Source organism: Nomia melanderi, chromosome 10, assembly GCF_051020985.1.
Source record: "Nomia melanderi isolate GNS246 chromosome 10, iyNomMela1, whole genome shotgun sequence".
Taxonomy (NCBI): domain Eukaryota; kingdom Metazoa; phylum Arthropoda; class Insecta; order Hymenoptera; family Halictidae; genus Nomia; species Nomia melanderi.
This window is the reverse complement of record NC_135008.1, coordinates 17825184-17845412: the sequence shown is the minus strand read 5'-3', so window position 1 is coordinate 17845412 and position 20229 is coordinate 17825184. Positions and strand designations below refer to the sequence as shown.

General features: G+C 34.4%; 1 protein-coding gene and 1 long non-coding RNA gene across 10 annotated transcripts; one reads left to right on the top strand and one right to left on the bottom strand.

Moving 5' to 3' along the window:
* Window positions 1–1211: 1211 nt before the first annotated feature.
* Window positions 1212–20229, bottom strand: LOC116433732 (uncharacterized). 9 transcript variants are annotated; one of them, XR_012999555.1, is made up of 5 exons: window positions 19992–20229; window positions 18903–19913; window positions 18288–18672; window positions 12229–17068; window positions 1212–1875 (listed from the first exon to the last, which is right to left on the bottom strand). It is a non-coding gene; the product is annotated as an uncharacterized LOC116433732 (long non-coding RNA). The 9 variants fall into 9 exon arrangements; XR_012999559.1 differs by having other exon boundaries at window positions 1262–1875; window positions 16996–17068; XR_012999562.1 differs by having other exon boundaries at window positions 1262–1875; window positions 16996–17068; window positions 18359–18672.
* Window positions 15086–16223, top strand: LOC116433731 (uncharacterized). The gene is made up of 2 exons (XM_031992152.2): window positions 15086–15234; window positions 15306–16223. The coding sequence occupies exons 1-2, from the start codon at window positions 15137–15139 to the stop codon at window positions 15793–15795; spliced, it is 588 nt and encodes a 195-aa protein (XP_031848012.1). The 5' UTR covers window positions 15086–15136; the 3' UTR covers window positions 15796–16223.

The following is a 20229-nucleotide window of genomic DNA, read 5'->3' as shown; positions in this document are numbered from 1 at the left end:
GAGGACGTTGAAGATGATTCACGCCCGGGTCGCCCTTCCACGTCAAAAACGGATGACAATATCGAAAAGATCGGTAATCTGGTTCGATCTGACCGTCGATTAAGTATTCGTGCGATTGCTGAAACTGTAAGAATTGACAAAGAATCCGTACGGCAAATTTTACATAACAATTTTAACATGCAAAAAGTGTGTGCCAAAATGGTGCCTAAAATTTTCACGTTTCAACAACAAGAAGCTCGCAAAAATGTTTGTACTGACACTTTGAATGCCATTGAAAATGACCCAAACTTATTGGAAAGGATAATAACATGTGACGAATCGTGGTTTTTTACTTATGATCCTGAAACGAAGCAGCAATCCATGTACTGGAAGAGCCCAACTTCACCGAGAGCCAAAAAAGCTCGAATAAGCAAATCAAAATTCAAAGCAATGATGATTGTACTCTTCGATATTCGTGGGATTGTGTACCTTCACTGGGTTGCTGAAGGTCAAACTATTAATCAACATTACTACCTTCACGTTCTTGCTGAACTCCGTGAAAGAATAAGGAAAAAACGACCCGAATTGTGGAAGGACAAGTCATGGGTTCTCCACCAAGACAATGCGCCGGCTCATTCCGCATTGTCTGTCAAGAGGTTTCTAGCCAAGTACAGCATCCCAGTATTAGACCATCCGCCTTATTCGCCGGATCTTGCGCCATGCAACTTCTATCTGTTTCCTAAGGTGAAATCTGCATTAAAAGGAACAAAATTTGAGTCCGTTGAAGCTGTGAAAGAGAAAGCGGCACGCGTCCTGAGGAGCTGACAGAAGAAGACTTCCAGCACTGTTTCGAACAATGGAAAATTCACATGGAGCGTTGTAGGGATAGAGGAGGGGTGTATATTGAAGGTGATAATAAGTAAATATGTATGAAATCAAAATAAAATGTTTTACAGCGTCAGTTTCGTTATTTAATAGCCACACCTCGTATTGTCAAAGAAGAAGTAGTCTATCATTCCTGAAAGCATTAAAGAGGTTAATTTATATTCGAAATCGCATATTGGCCCGGCTTACATTTCAGTGATAATTGAGTCGGATTTCTTAAAGCGTACTGACAGCCAAAATCTGTTGTATTTGGCGAAAACCATTTATTATCTCAAAGCTAATGCTGAAGAAGTTATCCCTTCAGGTAGGGGAAAGGCAGAAATTAAATTTAGATCTGGGGAAGCTGCTAATTGTTTTGTTTTAAATTCTGAAATTAAACAGAAAGGTATCAGGGCCTTCATACCCAAATTTAGAACTGAGAGAAGAGGTATCCTGAAAAATTTTGATTTGGATTTTAATGTTGAAGACTTAATTACAGAAGCTTTATCTCCGTGTAAAGTGTTGAAGGCCGTGAGACTGAATAGGAAGAAATTTGGCACAGAAGGTGATAAACCTGAATGGGTTCCAAGTGAAACGGTGTTGATTACTTTTGAAGGTAGTGTTTTACCTGATGCAATTAAGGTTTATGAGCTTTATAACATGAAGATTGAAGTTTATATTGAACCAGTAAAATCTGTTACAAATGTCAACGTTTTGGGTATTCGGCTAAATTTTGCAAGAGTCTACCTAGGTGTAGGTTTTGTGGATAATCAGAAGAGCATTCTGAGGAAATATGTAAGCAAGGTGTTAAAACTTGTTTGCATTGCAAGGGTGACCATTTTACTCTTGACTCTTCCTGTAAGGTATTAACCCCTGAGAAGGAGATCAATAAGATTAAGGCCTTTAAGAATGTTCCTCATTTAGAAGCCAAAAAGTTGGCTGTTGAATTCCTTGGTATGGTTCAAAGTAATGTTGCTCCTCGTGCTCCTGCATTTACTCAAGAGAACTTCCCAGAACTGAAGAAGCCTTCTCCTGAAAAAATTATCGCTATTAAATCTTTTGGAAGGCAGGAAATTCCTTCCACTCCAGCAGCTCCTTGGAAGGATATTCCTTCTTCTTCAGAAAATCATATTCAGTCTACTATCAAATCAACTTCTGTGAAAATATTCAAAAACAAATTTCCAATTGAGTCAGTTCCTAAACTTGTGGTTAAATCGCATCAGGAAACTTTAGAGATAATACCAAGCCGTTCATCTTCACCTATAGTACCTTCCAATAATTTGAAAGCAGCTATTAAGCAATATAAACCTAATATTCTTAAGAAGAAATAGTAATAATGAACCAGGATCTCAATATTCTTTTATGGAATTGCAGAAGTATTAAAAACAAAAAATCTGAAATAGAAATTATTTCAGCGCAATATGATATTATCATTTGCACTGAGACATGGCTCAAGCCAGATATTAGGTTTAACGTGCCTGAATTTTATTGTCTAAGAAAAGATGGGATAGACCACAGAGGAAGTGGCGTAGCTATCTTTATTAAAAGAGGTCTTTCCGCCAACCTTCTGGATAACGTTATCAAATTTGATGAATTTACTGATATGTGTTCCATTCGAGTAGAAAATTTGAATAGACCAATTAATATTGTAGCGTGTTATAGGGCTCCTGGTCATAGTCTTTGGTTAAGCAGCTGGGAAAAGGCAATCGAAGGACTCTTGATGGATGGTGACTGCATTTTGTTCGGAGATTTTAATGCATTGCATGAAGTTTGGAATTGTGTTGCTTCTGATGATGCAGGGGTTAATTTACATAAAATAATGGAAAGTCAGAATCTTTTCCTTCACAATGCTGACACACGATCCAGAATTAGCAATTGTTTCCAGACAGATAGTAATCTGGATTTAGTTTTTTCTTCAGCAGGCGTTGCCCATCTCATTCAAGCTCATCAACTGGATGATCCTTTGGGATCTGATCACTATCCTATTTCTATACAGCTGCAGACAAATAAGTATTTTCACAGATGTAAAACAAACCGCATTTCTACTCATAGAACAGACTGGACTGGATATTACACCACAATGGATAATAAGTGGAAGTTTTTCATAGTTTCTGATTTTGGTTCCAAATCTCCTACGGATCAATACACCATGTTTGTTGATAAGATGAAGGAGGCTGTTCAGCAAAACACCCATTATAGGGGAGATAATCGCTTTACTTTCCATTCCAATCCTGAACCATGGTGGGATGCTGATTGTACTAAAGCTGTAAGGCTTAAGAAGGCATCTCTCCTTAAGTTTAAACATTCAGAAGCCATGCAGGATTGGATTGCATATAAGAAGCAGTGTGCACTCACGAGGAAAACTCTTCATACAAGGAAGCGTGAATCATTTATTAGATTTGCTGCATCTTTAAATGCTCAAACCAACATCGGTTACTTGTGGAATAAAATCAAAATCTTTAAATCTAAATGGGCCAGAATTTCTAATAGTAACACTATTTCTAAGGATCGTAAAAAATGTCACAGGATGCAGTCAACAAATTATACCCATCTTGCGTGCTGGAGGAGGTACCTATATAGAAGGAATCGTTCTCTTTTTATTCGATCCTGCTGGAATGAAATATTCCAGGTAAAAATTATACTGATACCTACTCACCGGTAGCAAGCTTTTCTGTGATAAGATTGCTGTTAGCCATGTCTGTAACACTTAAACGAAAAACTAGACATCTAGACATTAACAACGCTTTTCTGTACGATTCGCTAAAAGAAGAAATATATATGGATTTAACTCTGTTATACAAGAGAAATGATGGATAAATAGCCAAGCTATTACGACCAATTTATGGGTTAAAAACAAGCCAATAGAAACTGAAACGAAGAATTAGATAGTTTTCTCATAAGTTGTGGATTTAAAAGATTAAAACCATCAAGTTGTATCTACAAACAAGAAGATGAAACAATACTAGTAGCATATGTAGATGACATTCTTATTTTTTCACATGAAGCAATGAAAATTAATGAAGTTGTAAAGAGGATTTCTAAGAACTATGAGACCAAGGACCTAGGAAAAATTAATCATATATTAGGAATGAAAATAGAACGAGATACCAAAGGAAATATACTACTTACACAAAAACCACATATGGAATCTGTTGGAGTTTCATACAAAGTATAATGGAACAAAAGATTGTGGCATTCGACGCGGACAGCTACGAGCCTAGCGCAGCAGCGCGGACCGTGGAGAGAGTCCGTCGTCTTTTCGATCGTCAATTGTCTCCAGCGTGGATCCAAAAAATGTATAAAAGGACGGATCCACGCTGGACGACCAGAGTTGTGTAAACCTGCAAGCACATCATTACGGCCCCATTCCGTGTAAAATTGGGTGGTCCTTCGACAATAAATTTAGACGGCACGAAGTGCAATAATTAGGGTCTAGTTCGTACCCTGACATTGATAACAGATGCCAGAACAATCCGGCACCGAAGGACCAATGTCAGGGTACGAACTAGACCCTAATTATTGCACTTCGTGCCGTCTAAATTTATTGTCGAAGGACCACCCAATTTTACACGGAATGGGGCCGTAATGATGTGCTTGCAGGTTTACACAACTCTGGTCGTCCAGCGTGGATCCGTCCTTTTATACATTTTTTGGATCCACGCTGGAGACAATTGACGATCGAAAAGACGACGGACTCTCTCCACGGTCCGCGCTGCTGCGCTAGGCTCGTAGCTGTCCGCGTCGAATGCCACAATCTTTTGTTCCATTATACTTTGTATGAAACTCCAACAGAATCAATACTAAGACGATATGGAATGCAAGTATGTCGCGGTGCAAAAACTCCATTGAAACTAGGAATTAGACTAGTAAGAGAGACGCATTCAAGAACGACAGAGGAAGAAAAGAGTACGTGTAATGCATCATATAGAGAAGCGATAGAATCACTAATGCATCTAGCATTATGAACCAGACCAGACATTCTATTTGCTGTAACAAAGTTATCTCAGTACAATACAGAACCTAGTGAACAACATTGGTCTCAAGTAAAACATATGTTAAGATATCCAAGTAAAACGCGAAACTATGGTATGTTATATAAATGTAACGAAGGTAAGGACATATCAGTATTTTGCAATGCAGACTGGAGCAGTGACTCCTACTGTGGGTTAGTTCCTCTCCTTCCCCTTCTCCTAACAATTTGTTTTTCTCCTGACGATAGACACTCCTTCTCAGGAATGGTTGTAAAAATAGCAGGTAATGTAGTTAACTGGAGGTGCTCCAAGCAAAGATGTATTTCAACCTCAACGATGGAAGCAGAATATGTATCAATGTCGTATGGTGTTAAAGAAATAATGTGGCTAGAGATGATACTTAAAGAACTAAATCTGTTACATTATATTTCAGCGTTCAATATGTTTTCCGATAACAGGTTGGCTATAGCTTACTCAGAAAGCAAGATGGACAGAACAAGAACAAAGCACATAGACATATCATATCACGTAATACGAGAAAAACTAGAGGAGGGATTAATAAAGTTAAGATACGTTTCATCAAATGAGAATTCGTCAGATGTACTCACAAAGGGATTAAAACCAGTCAAACACGATGAATGCGTAAAAACGATAGGATTAATAAATGTAAACTAACGATAGGACAAGACATAACAATTATTAGGTATATGTGGTCGCAAAAGTGGGGGATTGAAAGATGTTCGCGACATCTATACTCTAGTTAATCCTCCCATTCAACAGAAAGTATTAGTGTGCTCGTTAAAACTGCGCATTTTTATGGTTTCACATTTTGTAAGTCTTTTAAGCATAAAGAGGCACGATAAAGCACAGTGATTCTGTTTACATTGTAATTTCTTTATGTTATAAATTATATACAATAAATATTTAATTTAACAGCTTTTAATACCCTACATTCCTTATCAACCCCACCGCAATCCCCAGATTTAAACCCGATCGAACATCTCTGGGCTCATTGGGGAAAATCTATTAAAAAACGTTATATCATCAACGGACAACGATTGTAAAAAATATTGATGATGGAATGGAATAAAATAAGCTCCGAAATTACAAAAAAAAACTAGTGCATTCCATGCCAGACAATTTGAAAACCGTTATAAACAATAAGGGATTACACGCAAAATATTAAATTATATAAAAAACATAATAATATACTATCTATTTGTAAGCGTACTAATACTTTTGTTCCATTAAAAACTGCTGTCAATGTGCATTTTATTATTCTTTTTTGTTTTGTAATAAATTAGTATAAATATATTTGTAATATTGTCAAACTATAAACCTAATAGTTATAGTTCATGAAAAGAATTAATCTAATCCTGTGTTTTTTCTTTGATTTATATGCGTTTCTATAATGAAGAGTCAGTTGTACCAATATTTTTGTTCCTAACTTATATATCGCGATAATTTGTACCATCAGTTTCTTCATAAACGGTAAACATTAGAAAAAAAACCGAAAAGAAGAAAGTTGTAGTATATTTTACTAGCAATATGATAGAGTATCTAAATTTTTTGTATTTTTAATATTTTTCTAGAAATAAAGGTCACCTTCATTTTTTTAAATGGAATGCTACATATTTTTTTACGTCATAAAAAAGCGGGCATATTAAGACTAAAATAATAATTGATTTTTATGCTATTATTTTTATAAATATTAAAACTTCAAATATCCATAAATCATGTGACATATACAGTGACTCACATAACTCATCAAGTGTTTAAAATATTCAAAACAATAACAAAATGCAGCGACCCTGACCATTTGTTTACACCGAGTTATCTGCTATTTGGTAGCTTGGGCACTGAATTTTTAGTTTTCGTCAGTTTTTTGTACATCTCAGTAGATCTAAGCATACATTATTTGAAAAGTAAGAGCAATATTACATTTAATCAGTTTTGTGAATTTTAAATTAGTATTAATAAATCTCTAATTGTGATCAATATTTGTCAACTCTACCATATATAAAAATACAAGTAAATACTATTTACGTTTCTGAATATATTAAAATATACTTAAAGTGTTTCAAAAGCATATTTTATTATATGTAGCCATGAAACGACTAGATAAAGCCAAAACAGTAGAAATTGGAAAATTATTGCAATCAACATTTCAAAAAAATTTTAATAAAAAATAAAAGTGTTCCTAAAAAAAGTTGACTTCTACTACAAAGCGATTAATAATTCGAAAAATACGTAATGGTAATATTTATAATGCTGTAAAAATGAAACAGCACTTACATACGCATTGCAATATTAATGTTAGTGCCAAAACAATACGGATGCATAGGCGTATGAAAATTAAGAAACTGTTGCTCACTAAGCGTCATAGGAAACTCAGACTGGAATTTACCAGAAAATACGAAAATTTTACGGAAGCTGATTGGAGCAAAGTAATATGGTCTGATGAAACTAAAATTGATTATTTCAGATCGGAGGGTCAAGAATGGACATGGAGAAGTCCTGGGCAAAAGTCACACCACCTTCATCCGACTGTCAAATTTGGAGGTGGTCAAGAAAACTGACACGTGAGGTCGCAAATTTGGAAAGTTGCGCCAAAAACATCTGTCGACAGTTGGGTAAGGAATTGCATGCGTGGAGAGAAGACGTGAAAAGTCACTACGCATTGATGTTTGCTAATCTGAAACGATATAAGTCACCGGAGAAACGCATGCTTGTAGAGTTGATGCTACAGCGCGAATACCTTATGCGTTATTTGAGAGAATCAGAATTAACTCTCTGCGTCGAAAAACCCTCTGAGTGTGTAGATACCGCCGACTTGAATCGTAGTATTGACCCAACAGAGAGCCTAAAATATAAAGGCCCTTCGACTTTGGACAGTATCCTTATTGTTCTTTTCTGCAACGACCCCGGACTCGTGTTGCGAGCTAAGCTCGATTTGGCATCAGCCGAAGAAACACGTTTCCAATATTCAAACGATCAGATCGAGAAAACCTTGATCAGATTGTTACATTTGGTTGGATCCACCGGCGAAGTGGCCTTGGATTATCCGAACTGAAGTCATCACAGACACATGAAGTCATCATAGTGAAGATGTTAGTTGAAAAAAAAAATTGAAGGGACAATGACTAGCTAAGTCATACATAAAAATTTTAGAAAATAGTTTATTAAGAAGCTTAGAAAAATGGAGCAAACCTATACTATATTAGTGACCATTCAAGTGAAAGTATCAAGTTCTTAATTAGCCTCCGCAATCTCCCGACCTGAATCACACAGAACGTCTAAGGGGTTTACTTAAAAGATTTGTAGCTAATTTTGAACCTGGTTCAAGAAGTAGTTTTCAACTATGGGCAAACGTCGTGCTATCATGGCAGAATATTTAAAGGGAACAATGCAGAAATCTCGTAGACAGCATGCCAAGGCATATTAAAGCAATAATAAAAACAGAAGGAGGCTATACAAAGTATTAACACTAAACGTATCAAGCGGGCTCAAATGACCCCCTTTCAAAATTTATTTTAAAATCGTACATTCACTGTCATTTCTTTCGCTAATCTGACTTTCTGTAAATTCTTATATTATCTAATATTCAATTTCTCGCTTTCTGTTTTTCTCTTAGCTTATTTTTTACCAAGAAAAATTCTCTCCAAATTTTGTCAAAACCAAAAATAATAGAAAGCGAACACCTGAAACAATTAGTTATTATAATAAGACTAAATTTGGCGTCGATGTGGTTCACCAAATGACGCGAAAATACAGCGTCAAATCCAAATCCAATAGATAATAGAATAGGCCTGTGCATATACAGTGCTGGACAAAAGTATTGGCACAGCAAGATTTTTATGATACAAATGCTTATAACTATTAAACAAATTGATTTAAACAAAAAACTTTTTGACATATTTATTTATTATCTATCCTAGTTTATTACACGACAAAAGTAACAATATAAATAAAATAATACACAAAATAATAGCGAAGATATATTTTTTGAACATTTTATGGGTGGACAAAAGTATTGGCACAGCACATATATAAACAATGTATCGTCGCCGTTTTCAACGATTTCCGATCGTCATTTGGAAATAGCGAAGGGGAATCCCCCGTTAGTCTTTTGTTATAACACTCGATCAATGAAACCGGAGACTTCAGTTATTAAACAGCAAAAAACCAAGAAAGAGTAATAATGTCTAGAAAAATGAAAGAAACCACAATTGAAGAAAGAAAAATAATATTAAATTTATACAAGATGAATAAATCTTACAACGAAATTGCATAAATCATAAACAAAAGTCGTTTTACTGTGCGTTCAGTCATAAAACGCTTTAAAAGTGAAGAACATCTAGAGAATCAAATTAGGAGTGGTCGCCCTTCTAAGGTAACAATTCGAGAAAAAAGGAAAATTATAAATATTGTAAAGAAGGATCCAAAAACTAATTCGACTGAAATTGCCTCGATGTTAAAAGCTGAATGTGAAAAAGAAGTAAGTACCAAAACTGTACGTAGGGTATTGAAGGATGCCGGTTATTGTGCCCGTATAGCACGAAGAAAGCCCTACATCAGTAAGATAAACCAAAAGAAAATAACAGAGTTCGCGAAAGAGTTTGTTACGAAAGATACTGATTTTTGGAACAAAATCATGTTTTCAGATGAAAGTAAGTTTAATATTTTTAAATATGACGGCAGAATATTAGTATGGCGAAAACCCAACACGGAGATGGACGAACTGAATCTGCAAGCCACCGTGAAACATGGGGGTGGTGGTTTAATGGTGTGGGGGTGTATGGCACCATCGGGTGTAGGAGAACTTATATTCATTGATGAGACAATGGATAAATATGTATATTTAAATATACTCAAACAAAATCTTTTGAAAAATGCTCAAAAATGGAACCTCCCCAGGGATTTTTATTTTCAACAGGATCGAGATCCTAAACATATGACGTATATTGTTCGTCAGTGGATAATATATAACACTGCCCACACATTAAACACACCACCTCAAAGTCCGAATATGAATCCCATTGAGCACGTGTGGAACGAATTGGAAAAAAGAATTAGGAAACATAATATCACAAGCAAGTCTGAACTGAAGAAAGTTCTTCTGCAGGAATGGAGCAATATTGTGCCTGAATTCACTAAAAAATTAGTCCACTCGATGCCCAGAAGATTACAGGAAGTCCTTAAAAGGAAAGGATTGCCAACAAAATATTAGAACTTTATTATGTAATTAGTTATTAGCGTAAATATTCTACTGTGCCAATACTTTTAACCACCCATAAAATGCTCAATAAATATATTTTTGCTATTATTTTGTGTATTATTTTATTTATATTGTTGCTCTTGTTATGTAATAAACTAGGATAGATAATAAATGAATACGTCAACAAGTTTTTTGTTTAAATCAATTTGTTTAGTAGTTATAAACATTTGTATCATAACAATCATGCTGTGCCAATACTTTCGTCCAGCACTGTATTTTTCAATATCCTGGATTTAGCCGGAAACAGTGCATGGATACCCTATCGGGAAACAACTGGGATAAAGATATCAAGACAGCGTTTCCCTTTAGCAGATGACCTAGTCACAAAGTATCACGAATTTCTTGAAAGTAAGGAAAACCTACAACAAAGAACATCAAGCAGCCCAAACAATATTTCCCAATCACGAAGAAAATGTCAAATAAGATTGTACATGGGTAATAAAACGACTCTGTTGATAATGAAGATCGGCTAATTACCCACTCTACAAATAAAAGACATTGAGTTTTCGTATATAGTTTTGTCAGCACGGTTATTCGGTGAGTCCACGTTGTTCTGTGCGTACCGGTGCTCTGTATAAAGAAACGTTCTGCGACATAGTTTGTAATCTAGAGACATCTAACGCATCATATTAAATATACAATAAAGAAAGTGCTCAGTGTGTAGGTTATTTGGATTATCCCCATAAAACTCTAATAGGTTATGGGCCCAGAGCATTGTATGTAAACGTGAAATAACTAAAAGGAAAGTGAGGTTAAGAAGCCACGTGCTAAAGAGTATACAGAAAAAATGTGTCGACAGAGGTAAGGTTCTAGTGGAGCCTGGTGCTTTAGGTGACTATGTAGAGCAGGGATACCATTTTATCTAGTTCGCAGACTCGCAAACATGTCTAGCGCATTACGTGTTGTTGGGAGATGTTCTGCAAAAGACAAGCAAGCAAAAGCTGTGCAAAGGCACAATTAACAGCACGCCACCTATGTATGTAAACCAGGCGGAGTACTTATTGACATAGACACTCCTGAAGGCACGCTGAAAGAGGAGTGGGATCCCAACTGGGACTTCAGGTGTAAGGAATTCATCGATGGCCTGATAAAGAGAAAATTAAGATGGACTGAAAGTGCTATAAAACCGATGGACAATGTGTACAGTTTAGGAACCATAACGAGGAGAAGGAAATCATTGATGCCGAAAAATACCAGGAATAGTCTGATAGCAGGGTTCAATGAGAAAATCTGGGGAATGGACAATCCAAACAGCACATTCTGCCACACACAGAACACGGACAAGTAGAAGGAAGCGTCTGTCAAGAACAGACTGGATGTCAACCCTGGACACATGGATCAAAGGGCATTGAGAAAGATATATTGTGCAATGAGATTGTTGACCAGCAAATATGGGAGATCTCTCCACCGCAAGTGCAAGATATTAACTGAAGCACGGGAGCATTAGATGAAGGGCATACTTTGTCTAAATATATCCAGAGGCACCCTGATTGGTACCAGCGGAGTCTCGATATGTTATCTAGTTGGCAATCTGGTAAATTATGTGACAGTTATTTTACCTGTTGACCAAAGAATGAGCCAAACAAAAAGATGGGTTATATGTAGTTGAAGAGACAATGCGACAAAGGGCAATGCTTCAGAAACATGAAGATAAGTTAGTCAAGTGGCATGAAAGACTAGGACACTTGACTTTCAATGATGTTCAAAATCTAAAGAGTAAGCAGATGGCAATTGGGATAAATGATAATTTTGAAAAACAAAATCCGAGTTGTGAAGTATGTGACAAGTGCAAGATACACCAACTCCCATTCGGTACTTTTCAGCACAGAGCAAGCAAAAAATTAGAGCTTGTGCATAGTGACATTTGTGGTCCATTTAGTGTACAGTCACTTGGGGGAGTTAAATACTTTGTCACATTTATCGATGACAAGAGTCGATACATATGTATAAAAACACTGAGAAACAAATCGGATGTCTTCCAAGCATTTAAAGAATATAAAGCTTATGCGGAAAATACTACTAGCTGCAGAATAAAGAAGCTCAGGACTGATAATGCGAAGGAGTACCTATCTCATGAGTTCAATGAATTTCTAAAAGGAAGTGGCATAACACGTCAATTATCAACAGCATACACACCATAGCAAAATGGGATTGCTGAGCGGACATATCGTACTTTGGTGGAAATGGCACGCTGTATGCTCCTACAAGGTATGCTTCCGACATCACTTTGGGCCAAAGCCATAAACACATCAGTATTCTTGAAGAATCGATCTCCAACCAAAGCCAACAAAGACGTCACTCCATATGAAGAATGGACCTATGAAAAACCTTTTATTGGTTTTCTCAGAAAAATAGGAAGCAAGGTCATCGCATTAGAGAAAGGTACAAGAATAAGGAATAAATTTGATCCAAAAGGTAAAGAGTATATATTAGTATATTACTTAAAACAGCGTAAACGACGCGGATTAATTAATGGAGCTTCCTATGTTTTAAATTGGTTAATCGGCACCCCGGACGCGGACGATGCCAGATATTATTCTGATAGTATCAAAGCTTTATTAAATGATAATAGACAAACGCAAACCCTGTTAAAATCTCAGATACAGATAGTTTCGGGTACTATAAAAAATTTTAATAATTCAATTCAATCTCTAAAACATACAGAAGACACTCTGAACAGCAATATGAAAACAATTAATAACTATATGTTAGAAACAAATAATTACGTTATAAAATTATCGTTAGAAGCAACTATTATGGAACAAGTAGCCATCTTACTCTCTTTATGCACTCAGGTCTCTGATAATTTTGACAAGAATATAGAATCCATTAATTTAGGTAATCATAACATAATCTCCCCATTTCTAATTACACCAAAGAACCTTTGCAAAGAGTTAACTAATTACAAAGGTGAATTTGAATTAGTTATTACCCCGACCTACAAAAATTTACCTAAGATTTACAAGTTAAAGAAGCTTCAGAGCATCAAAATAGACGAGCTTGTAGTATTTGTGATACAATTACCACTCGTGAAAAAAAGTAATTTCGACCTGTTCAACCTGATTCCACTACCCGTTCAACATCAAAATACTTCTGTCTTTTCATTTATCACACCTCAAAATCCATACCTACTCATATCCCAGCAAAAATCCTATTTCGCCGTCCTGTCGGATTTGAAGAATTGCGCTGAGTATCTGGAAGGAAAGTACGTATGCACCAACGTAAATACAGCCAGAACCACCGAGGAGTCCACCTGCGAGGTACGGTTGTTATCTCCCCATGTTAAACAATTACCGCAAGACTGCTCAACAAGAACAATAAACGCCGAAATGGAAGTATGGAGTTACATTGGAAACAATCAGTAGCTGTATGTTTTACAAAAATCAATTACGCTGACAATCATCTGTGGTGAGGACACCAATAATCACATGGAGGATATCATTTTAAAGAAGACAGGCATAATACAATTGCACAATGGCAGCAAAGGATATACTATTTCTTATTTATTGGAACCCACAAACTACATAAACAAAAATATTAGTCATTATGTCCCCCGAATTAATTTAACTGAAGACGACTGTTGTACCCAAGCAACAGATTATTTACTTCATAAATCTGTAACATCTCTGAAGGCCATAAAACTCATGAACATTGATTTGACTGATCTAAAATATAATAGCAAAAAACTCAACGAGTTCGATGAATTGCTAACTCATCTCCTGAAGGAGCCATTTATCGTTACTCATACAAGTTGGTACACGATAACATTAGGAGTAATTACTGCCATCCTAATCCTTATTCTTTTTGGAAACTGCTGTTACTGGCTTGGCTGCTGGAACCTGCTCAAGCGTTTTTGCTGTTTTACCAGGAGTCCCAGAACAAGAGAAATGGTGCTACCAATTATTAAAAACTTCGTTCAATGTAATTTTGATTCAAATAATCATAGTGAACATAGAGACCATTTCAACAACATCGTTCTGTTCGAAAGGCGTGGAGGGATACAAAGTTCCCTACAACAAGAGACACCCATTAGCATTGCCGAAGAGGAACCTGTGGACCATCACCAGGCAAAGAGTCATACTTACAATCTCCGATCAAAGTCTGGATCACGAACGCGAAAAAGTACAACTTCTTTGTAATCGCGTGTTCCGCATAGTTATTAATAATTGCTAGTAATAAGGATTCATACGATCTCGTTACCAAATTATTTTAACGTATACCCATGTTTGTAACACTACTCTTATTCTAGGTTATAGTATTTGTATATGTAACATTTATAAATTATAGTATAGAGTTAAAACATTCATTATTGTACACGACTGCGGCAAATTTATACGTACATATATATAGTATAGAACCTTTGTATAATTAACGTAGGTTACAATATTTAATCGTAAGGATACTAAATCGCTGACATCTTACTCCAAAATTAGAAATTTTGGACAAAAAGAAGGGAGGTGTTGTAAGACCAACTCATCGACAACAGCAACATCTCATCACTCCATAAACACATAGAATCATCCGGCAACAAACATCCTAATCACACTATTCAAGCGCCTACTCATCTAGTCTCCTGTACCTACTGACTCATCCTGTCCTTTGCACTTTGCCCTTACACTAGGCTTTGTATTTCCATTATTCACCCCCTGACTCGATATATATCTAAAGAAAATATATTCCCTTTAAGATCCAATTTGCCGCGCTCCACTCCGCGTTTAACTAACTTACGTTACGTTACGTTAGATGGCGATAAAAATGGGGATAATCGGTAATCGGGCACACGTGCATAATAGCAAGATAGACAAATAGAACTTTAAACATTAGAAGATAAAAACAATTAAGTTGGCGTGAATAAAGAGGTGATAATAAGGGGCTTCAATTGTCGTTTCTTTGTTCACAGGTAGGGGGTACATAATGTACATAATGTAAATAATCGATGTAAATAAATGTTGAAACTTTGTTCACAGAGAAACACCCGTTGTTCTATTATTACCACCGACGGCAGATAGCAAGAGATAATTATAAACGACAATCGTAGTCAAAAATGAAACTGCAATTTGATTTCAAAGTAATAGTGTCTCCAAAAGACGAGAAATCCAACGTGATAACCATAACCTCACTAATGACAGAAAGTGCACTAAGGTAAAGGCTAAACTGAAGTATAGGCATGAGACTGCAAGTGTATGGTTCATACTAACAGATATAGAATTTAGGGAATATCTCTTAGATGAAATAAAGGAGAAGAAAAACAGCAGTGAGGAAGAAAAGTCAAACTTACCCAAGATATTAGAGAAGTTACTTGAGTCATCAAATGAGAAGGAAGAGGAGAAGAACTTAAAACATGTTGCAGATAAATTCATAATAGAAAAACTCAGTAGCAAAGACTCAAATGCTAAACAGTGGATGGAAATATTTGAAAAGGAATGTACAAGATTTAAAATAACAAAATACAACATGAAGATTGAAATATTGAGACTATTTTTGGAAAAATCATGCTCCGATTGGCACCGTGCAACAACCATTAAACTATCAATAAACAATAATTGGGGAGACTGGAAGGATAGATTTTTAAAATCATTCGCAGATAAGGGATGGAGTACATGGAAATATGCTCTAGCATTCAGATACAAAGAAGGTTCACTGATTAATTATGCTACAAAAAAAGAAAGATTAATATTAGATGTAAATAAAGACATAGATTAAAGAACACCATATAACCATAGGATTACCAGAATCCATAATGAATAAAATAAACAAGGAAGAAGTGAAAGATTCAACCACGCTCTTCAATGAGATTAGAAACTATGAAAGCATGGTAGAAAGAAAGTACAACACAAAAACAAAGGATGGCAAACAAGATTGGAGAAAGAAATATGAAGAAAAGAAACCATGCAAGACATGTGAGAGCTTGGCACCTCTTTTTCGCCTGGCACTAAAAGGGTTAAATCGGCTATTTACCCACTCTACAAACAAAAGACATTAAGTTTTCGTATATCGTTTTGTCGGCACGGCTATTCGGTGAGTCCACGTTGTTCTGTGCGTACCGGTGCTCTGTATAAAGAAACGTTCTGCGACAGTTTGTAATCTAAAGACATCTAACGCATCATATTAAATATACAATAAAGAAAGTGCTCAGTGTGTAGGTTATTTGGTTTATCCCCATAAAACTCCAATAGGTTATGGGCCCAGAGCATTGTATGTAAACGTGAAATAACTAAAAGGAAAGTGAGGTTAAGAAGCCACGTGCTAAAGAGTATACAGAAAAAATGTGTCGACAGAGGTAAGGTCTTGGTTAGGTGATTTGGTTTATCCCCATAAAACCCCAATACACTCAAATTTGCATAATTTGTAAAAAATTTTTCTGTGGAAAATGTATGAAGGAAAAACCAGTCATATGTAAAAAGTGCAATTAATTGATTTTTTTTTTATTTAAATAAAAATACGTATTTGAACATTTTATTAGAAATCAGACGTTATTTTGCGAATGATTTCCTAATAAATTAAGAATTTCTTTCTAAAAATCAACATTTATTGCATCAACATCATTTGACCCCTTATGGTAAGATAGGTATATGCAAAATGCCGGTACGTTTAGTGTTAATAGTCGACATAGGAAAAACTCTCATATTTGATCAAGTTGTAATATTATGTTTAACTATATTTTTGTATGAAAACTCAGTGTATTGTTTAATCACTTTATATCTTATAGATTTGTAAAATAATATACATACTTTATACATATATTTTATTTTTTTTCTAATCATTTCTTTTGTTATTTGATCAGTTGTGTGAGTCACTGTAGTTTAAAAATGGCTTTAAAAAAATATCATTCTTTCATGTATTGTAAAATATAACAAATAAATGATTAATGTAAAAAAAAATAAGTTAGTTTGTGCAACTCACCACACTGATTCCATAGTTTCACATCTTGAAGATCAGTCAACCAAGCTCTTGACAGTTTATCAAATACATACCTCTGAAAGAAATAGACGTAAGAGCTTTAATCAATTAAATTGATATAATTAAAAACAACAGTCTGAATTTAAGAGAAAATATCTAAGAGTTGAAATGTTTAAAAGAAATATGTTAAAACAACAATAATAATCTAATGACAAAAACCCGATATTTTTCTTAAAACTATATTCATTTATGGACATTATTAAAAATAGAATTAATAATGGCCACCATCTATAGATTCGACTCTGTGGATAAAAATTATAATCCATTGAAAAGAAATCTCGGATTTCCATGACGTATAAAGAGAATAAATGAATGTAGTTCTCATTATATTCCGAGTTTTTGTATGATAAAAACATTGTGTTTTTCTACTGTGTTAGTTCAAACAAAAACTGACTTGTTATTCCATTATAAAACCAATAAGTTATGGGCCCAAGTATTGCTTTCGCAATAAAGTTTATAGTGAATAAAAATCACATTTTTCTTTAAAAGAAAATAATGCAAAGAAATGCAGGAATAAAACAAGATGATGGATGCAGCTCGTATTATGATCACAAAATTAAACAATGATAATTATTAATCATTGCGATACAAAAATAAATTACTATTAATAAAGAAAGGACTATGGGATACGGTCGTGAAGAAAGCAGAGCAACCAAGCGAATATTGGAAAATTCAAGATGCATGGACAAGGGTAACAATTGGTCTTCTAGTAGAAGATAATTAACTCGTGCATATTCAGTCATTAACAACGACATAAGAGGCTTGGCTATCATTACAAAAATACCACCAGAAAGAGTCATCAAGTAAGATCTTTTTATTAAAACAAGTAGTAGACGTAGTACGAAATTAGAAGAAAATGATGATATGAAGAAACATATAATTGATATGTCTAATATTCAAGATCAGTGATTGGAGAAAATATTAAGGAAAATATTTAAGAAATACACTGGAGAGTAGGCCGGAAAATGATTTATTGCTAGTTTAGTTAAAAGTAGACTGGTGGATGAGTACAGAAGAAGAATACATAATCAGATGGAAAGAAGTAACAATAATGGGAAAGCATTCAAAGTCGTTGAAAAATATAGTCGACAGATTCTTGGTACACTGATTCCAGAGCGACAAGTCATATGACCAAGAACAGGAATTTCTTTAATAAAGATTTTAATGAAATATATAATGGTTGGTGGAAAGATCGTTAGTTTCTCTAATTGGAATTTAAAAATAAAATACGTTACATATTAACTAATAACACTGTGGAACAAATTTGAACTTTTTTCGTGTCTTGCAATAATCACTAGCTATGCACCATTGGATTCTGCGGACATTTCTGAAGAGGAACACCCCCGTGAGAAGCGTGAGAACAGTTTTTCTTTCGGACAGGTTAAGAAAATGTCCGTGAAGAGCGCGTGTACGGAACTTTGGCGCCACACGGTCATCACTCACCGGCCACAGCTATGCAGGACCGTGACTACGCGCTGTGTAGACTTGGCCTCGGTCACTTCTTATATGTATATATAATGTTCAATTGTTTTATAATATCTTATAATATAATAGTTTTATAATATGAAGAAATGAACATTCGGACATTCGAAACATGGTTTAAAAAGATTCTCGCAAAACCTGAAAGAAAGTTCAAATAGAAAAAATCCCCAGCAGTAGTTATAAGGAGATAGTTATTATAAAAGTTGAAAATACATTTTTGAAATTAAATCTTATTACTGAACGAAACATTGATTCTGTAATAATAGATATAACTAATAATAGTTGTAAATCAAATTCAAAATAATAAAATATTAATTATTCAGATTTTAAATGTTTGTTTAAAATGTTTGTTTTAAATGTTTGTTTACTTGTTTTCCCTGTTGCATTATTTATACTTATTTTTATTATTTCTCAATATATCTATAAGTACCACATTCCTGTCCTACCTAAAAACCAATAAGAATAATTATTTATATCTGATGCGATACGTATTGAACATATTATAGCAGTTAATTACATTAACATTCTTAACAGACAGTTAACTACTTTTTATATACAAATCTAATATATAACTGACTTTTAATAAACAGAATAAAAAATTTAATTGACTAGTAATTAATTCGATTCCCACTTTTTTAGCTATGCATATCTCACTAAGAAACATGAAAAAAATCTAGATGATACAAATTTTAATATAATAATATATTACTACCACAGAAATATAAATAATGTCAGTTTTAAACTACAATAAAAAATCTAAATTTTTGAAAGTTGTCAGCTTGTTTGCTTACCTACGACTAAAATATTCAACCAAAAAAATCAGATATGACTTTCCAATATGTGTCTTAGTAGCTGTAATTTAAAAAATTCGTCCTAGAATTTTCATATGTTATTAATCTTATTATTATCTTCTTGGAAATACAACTTATATAAAAAGAATATTTTATGTCATTAACATCTTGTAGTTTAATGAGAAACCCAAATTACTTGTCAAATTAATATGCATATCAATTAGAAAATAAAACTTATTATATTCTTTATTACAGTTTTAAGGCAAGATGTTAAAAGATCAATATTTGTTGCACAAAGTAAATTCATTTGAAAAATACACACAGCTAAACATAAAAGTATGTAGTTAGCCTCTACAACAACATAAAAACTTTTAGTTGAATTTTATGAATTATTTTTAATTGTTATCTATTTGTATGGATTTTTATTGTTGTTGTTGTTGTTGTTGTTGTTGTTGTTGTTGTTGTTGTTGTTGTTGTTGTTGTTGTTGTTGTTGTTGTTGTTGTTGTTGTTGTTGTTGTTGTTGTTGTTGTTGTTGTTGTTGTTGTTGTTGTTGTTGTTGTTGTTGTTGTTGTTGTTGTTGTTGTTATCTAACAAAAATATATTAAATATTATATAATAAGACACAATGATAACAAATGCCTCCGTCAAGATAAAAGTATACTTACCAAATTAATTCTCACGTGCAGAAGAGAGTCACCGGTGGAAAAGGGGAAACAATAAACTAATTCTAAAAGAATAGAAAATATAAAACTAATATTGGTAATTAGCTAACTTTAGGAGAAATAATCACAGCCATAAGGAAAAAAAGTTAAACTACAACTGTTTCAGTGGGAATGCTTTCATGTCGGAACAAATAAACCAAAGAATAACGGGAATGTGATATTCAACCATGAGGCAGTAACG

Coding starts and splice junctions, on each gene's coding strand:
- LOC116433731 (XM_031992152.2), top strand. CDS start 15,137: ATGAAACTGCAATTTGATTTCAAAGTAATAGTGTCTCCAAAAGACGAG. Junction 15,235..15,305: donor ATGACAGAAAGTGCACTAAG/GTAAAGGCTAAA, acceptor TATAGAATTTAG/GGAATATCTCTTAGATGAAA.